General features: G+C 30.3%; 2 protein-coding genes and 2 non-coding genes across 4 annotated transcripts, besides 1 other annotated feature; 2 read left to right on the top strand and 2 right to left on the bottom strand. All coding sequences in view use genetic code 11, as the record gives it.

Annotated features, from left to right (window-relative positions):
* Positions 1 to 5,000: part of a sequence feature (large single copy region; LSC) that runs on past both edges of the window.
* On the top strand, positions 1,061 to 1,148 carry trnS-GCU. Its single transcript has one exon. It is a non-coding gene; the product is annotated as a tRNA-Ser (tRNA).
* On the bottom strand, positions 1,324 to 1,434 carry psbI (photosystem II protein I). Its single transcript has one exon. It carries the CDS (start codon positions 1,432 to 1,434, stop codon positions 1,324 to 1,326), a length of 111 nt encoding a protein of 36 aa, YP_003933948.1.
* On the bottom strand, positions 1,822 to 2,007 carry psbK (photosystem II protein K). The gene has a single exon. It carries the CDS (start codon positions 2,005 to 2,007, stop codon positions 1,822 to 1,824), a length of 186 nt encoding a protein of 61 aa, YP_003933947.1.
* On the top strand, positions 2,365 to 2,436 carry trnQ-UUG. The gene has a single exon. It is a non-coding gene; the product is annotated as a tRNA-Gln (tRNA).

Here is a 5,000-nt window from a genome sequence, read left to right as displayed (position 1 = left end):
GATCCTTTACTAATACTCATTAAATTGGAAGTATTGATCCAATTCAAAAAAAAATTATGTTTCGCAATTAAATAATCCAATTTTCCATTTTTAATTGACCCTTGGATACAAATCACGAGAATGTATATTTTTCCTCGAATCCTTCGTTGAGAGGTAAAGGATTAAATCCTTTTAAGAAATAAAGTTTTTCTTCGGAATATGAATCAAATCAAACCGAGGGATCCCTTAACTATAAAAGGGATTAATAAAACGAATCACACTTTTACCACTAAACTATACCCGCTACAATGCGATTATTGTATATAAATGAAACTTTTGTCGAACAAAAAAAGGTAATCGGACGTAATCAAGATAGGATCCAAAACAAAATAATGATGAAAATTATAGCATTGACGTGTTTGTTTTGGTTTTGTCAGTAAACCTAATCAGATTAGTAAAAGAGCACTCCTAATTCAAAATTTAAATAAAGAAAGAACAAGTTCTTTCTTTTGCTGGAGGATTTTTGACAGAACAGATAGGGCTCGATAAAACTATTTATGTTATGACATAAGAATGCATTGCACAACAATCCACAGTTCCTTATTTTATTTTTCTTTTTTTCCAGTAAAGGAAAAAAAAATAAGAAAAGAAAGAATAATAATAATAAAAAATGACACTTTGATTCTATAGAATCAAATTCCATATCAGAGGAATGGAAAGATCCCTTCTTCTGATTGTTGTTTCAATAATAAGCATTTTTGTTTTCAAACAAATCATTTTATCTATATCTATGATTTGGAATGGAACAAAAAATGGCCCGGCTAGGTACTGACCAGGCCAGGCCGTGAAAAGAAAAAAAGCTCTTTCGGAAGAAGAGGTATTCTTGCTTTTTTATTTTTTTTTATTCGAAATATCTCTTTAGAACCTTTTCTTTATCTAAATGGGATTGCTTATAAAAGTAGTATATATTAAAGTTGTATATATTAATAGAGTAAAAAAAAATAAAGAGAGATAAAGAAAGGCTTTTTTTCAAGCCTTACTTTTTGTGTAATGTAAGATAGTAATTATCCTTTTTCAATTGGGAGAGATGGCTGAGTGGACTAAAGCGTCGGATTGCTAATCCGTTGTACGAGTTTTTCGTACCGAGGGTTCGAATCCCTCTCTTTCCGTTTCCGTTGATGACTTGTTATTTTATTTATTTTTTTTTCAAAACCTTTCCTTTGTTTTTGTTTTTTTTATTTCATATAATAAATAAGGATGTACAATAGATAAAATCCTAAGTAAAATAGATAAAATCCTAAGTAAGAACATTGAAAAATTAAGCAAGTAAAAAGAAAGGCCTTTTTATTCTTCACGTCCAGGATTACGTCCTGGATCATTAGATAGGAATCCAAAGATGAAGAGAGAAACAAAAAATATCACTACTGTATAAACAAAGAGTTTGAGAGTAAGCATTACACAATCTCCAAGATCTTTTTTTTTTCAAAAAAAAAGAGAATAGATTCTCCATTTTTATACCCCATATCCTATTTTGACACCAATAAACAAAATGGTTTCTCGAAATCAAAAATCAAAAAGAATTTTCAGAAATTCATTTGGAATAAGAGTCGAGTCTTTCATAAAAAAAAATCTTTCCTATTTTGAAATGACTCTAAAAGGGTTTTTCAATAAATGAAAAAGAATCCGAATGAGGAAAGGAAAGAGGGGAGTCAGATTTTTTGCAGCTATCTAAGAATTGTTTGAATCGAGGGTTCATGTTCATGCTGTAAGACTTATCCGATCTTATCCATTGTTCCCATTTTTTTTTTCGAATAAATCATGTCTAGGACAGTATTAAAGATCTCATCGAAAACTTACAGCAGCTTGCCAAACAAAGGCTAAGAGAAAAAAGAGAAGGGGTATTACTGGCATAAAATCTACGATTGGATTCAAAAAAGCGTAGGCCTCAGGCAATTTGGCTAAGAAAAAACTACTTGAATAAAGGGTGGAATGAAGACAGATACAGATCAAACTAAAGATATTAAGCATAACAAACATTTTTTTTTCTTGGACTTGGAGATAATTGTATTTTGATTGAGTTATTGTTATTGATAATTGATATCCCTTAAAAATGAAAAAAAAAAAGGTAAGGGATACCAAAAAATCCTTCTTTGAACTCACCCAATCAAAAATCCTTCAATTCTCAAAAAAGAATAGAAGAAATCATACTTTTATACAATATCTTAATTGAATTATATGTAATGATCAATAAATTCAGCTTCATTGTATATCTACACGTGTCAAAACCCTAGGAACAATAGAGTCCATAGATATTTATTTTCGATTGGAATTGACGAACAACCAAAAACAATACTACTCTTTAGTAGTATTGAATAGAAATTGAAATGGGGCGTGGCCAAGTGGTAAGGCAACGGGTTTTGGTCCCGCTATTCGGAGGTTCGAATCCTTCCGTCCCAGGGAATACCTATTCTATATATAGATAGAAACATAGATAGAAATATCTATTATCACAATAAAGAAAGGTTTTCTTTTTGAACTACCTTCTCTACTCTTTAAGAGTTAAATATTGGATATTATGTGATTCTTGTTTCTGATTTTTAATGATTCTATTCTTCTTTAAATCCTATTTTTTCACAAATTAAATTCAACTAAGATACATATAGATGAAACTGAATCGAGTTGTGATCTAGGAATCTAGATTCGAAGAATTGGAAATAAAGAAAAAAGGGGGTTGCAAAAGAGGTTGAATGCGCTTTTCATCGTATGTCCATCCCCTTTGAATATTGAATATTCATATTGAAGTTTAAGTTAGTTACTTCGAAAAGCCTTACGTCCCATATAATAAGAATTAATTAACAATGTAAGATAGCAATTTAACTAGCTGTGCTTGTACAAATTGGAAAATTGGATTAAGAAATAATCAAGTTACATACATATAACGTATCTATTTTCTTTGAACCTCATTTTTAGGTATTTCATTTCGTATTTGATTTGGTTCGCATATATAATTGTAAATATATGTAATAATATATACAGGGGGGTAATTCATACATCCTATATTCTATTCCCCTTGCTTTAAATAAAAATTATTGAACGAACCCCCACCAGTCAAAGAAACTACGCGTAAAATGAGGAAATGCTTAATGTATTATTGTCGTTCTATTTCAGTGATAACGTTTTTTGGTTTTTTGAAAAAGATTTTGGATCCGTTAATTTGAAATATTCTATATTGAATATTCATAATTCATTCCAATGACAATTGTTCAGTTTATCTGATAGAGGGAATTCTTTTTTTTATGATTTTCTTTTTCAGTATGAAATGAAAGAAAAAGAGCCTAAATCTTCCTTTACATCAACTTTTTTTTATTCACTCCACGAAAAAAAGAAATAAATTTCTTTTTCTATCTATCTATATTTTTTTAATCACTGAGGTTTAATTCAAAGATGAATTATTTATGATGATAAATGCAATCTTTAGGAAAACTTTATTCAAATAGTGATATCCAGGTAGGTTTTTTTTCAATTCAATAACTATTTGAATTGAATGATTTCTTATGAGTATTTGATATTCGAAGAAGTCTAAGATTGTTGAATATATCCTCTCAAGTTACTTGAAGATGCAATGTAGATTCAATACAAAGAACTTTTTTCTTCCTAATATTTCGAAATTAATAAATAAAATAAAAATATTGCATTCATCCAATAAAAAGAAAATCGAGGATTAAATTGAATTCTTTCTAAGACTTCTTTAGAAACCAATGGAACGACCGAACAAATGACTATTCATGATTCCCTAATTGAATCAATTACATATCAGTTCCAAACTAGAGGAATGTTATGGTAAAACTTCGTTTGAAACGATGTGGTAGAAAGCAACGTGCGACTTGAAGGACATGATCAGTTGTGGATTCTTACACCCACCCTTTTTATTATATAGGAATGAAGGTGCTCTTGGCTCGACATCCTTTGTTCTGTTCCACTCGAAACCTCATTTTTTCTTGGGTTGTAGTGTAAACAGTATGTGATGTAGCTCGAGTAGAAAGTATTGATTCATTTCTCAGGGCAAGGATCTAGGGTTAGTGCCAATTAATAAGTTGGAACAACTTCGTAAGTGTAGTCTATTTTCGATTTCTAAATCGAAAGGATCCAATTCGAGCAAGTTTCAAATCCAAAAAAGGATAATTTGTTGGAATTAGTGAAACTCTTTTGATCAAAAGTGTATCTTGCGGGAATCAACCGTTTATGATTCTTTGATAGAAATAAATCAGAAAAAGGGCCGTGTTGCTGCCATTTTGAAACGATTAAAAATCACCGAAGTAATGTCTAAACCCAATGATTCAAGGCAAAGATAAAATATTTTGGAACAAGGAAATATCTTTTTTTTAATTGTCTCGACAACTAGATCAAGAACAAGGAGTCCAAATATATTCTAAATGAGACAAAGAAAAAGGGGTTAGAGACCACTCAAAAAATAAAATACATAAGGGTTTTCTTTTGAGCTATTTCATATTTCCGAGTTACTCAACTTGAGTTTTGAGAATACAAATGATTTTTTTTTTGATAAAGAAAAAGAAGAATAAAAAAGTATTAAATAATCTTAGTCTAATTGATTTGATTTAATGCTTTTATAGATCTATTTGACATTCGAATTGTATACATAGACATATCTTCTAATTTCTCGAGCCGTACGAAGAGAAAGCTTCGTATACGTTTCTAGGGGGGGTTCTAGTTTATCTACGTCTATCCCAATGAGCCGTTTATCGAATCGTTGCAATTGATGTCCGATCCCGAAGAGAAGGAAGAGATCTTCGGAAAGTGGGTTTTTATGATCCGATAAATAATCAAACGTATTTAAATATTCCTGCTATTCTATTTTTTCTTGAAAAAGGTGCTCAACCTACAGGAACTGTTTATGATATTTTAAAGAAAGCGGGGGTTTCTTTTTAGAGAATTTCGTCTTAATTTAAAGGAAAGTCAATTAATGAAATACAAAAGAAGAGGGTGTGGGTGATTCGTATATA

Source organism: Eucalyptus grandis, chloroplast, assembly GCF_016545825.1.
Source record: "Eucalyptus grandis chloroplast, complete genome".
Lineage (NCBI taxonomy): Eukaryota > Viridiplantae > Streptophyta > Magnoliopsida > Myrtales > Myrtaceae > Eucalyptus > Eucalyptus grandis.
The sequence above is the reverse complement of the archived record's forward strand: the minus strand, read 5'-3'. Positions and strand labels throughout refer to the sequence as shown.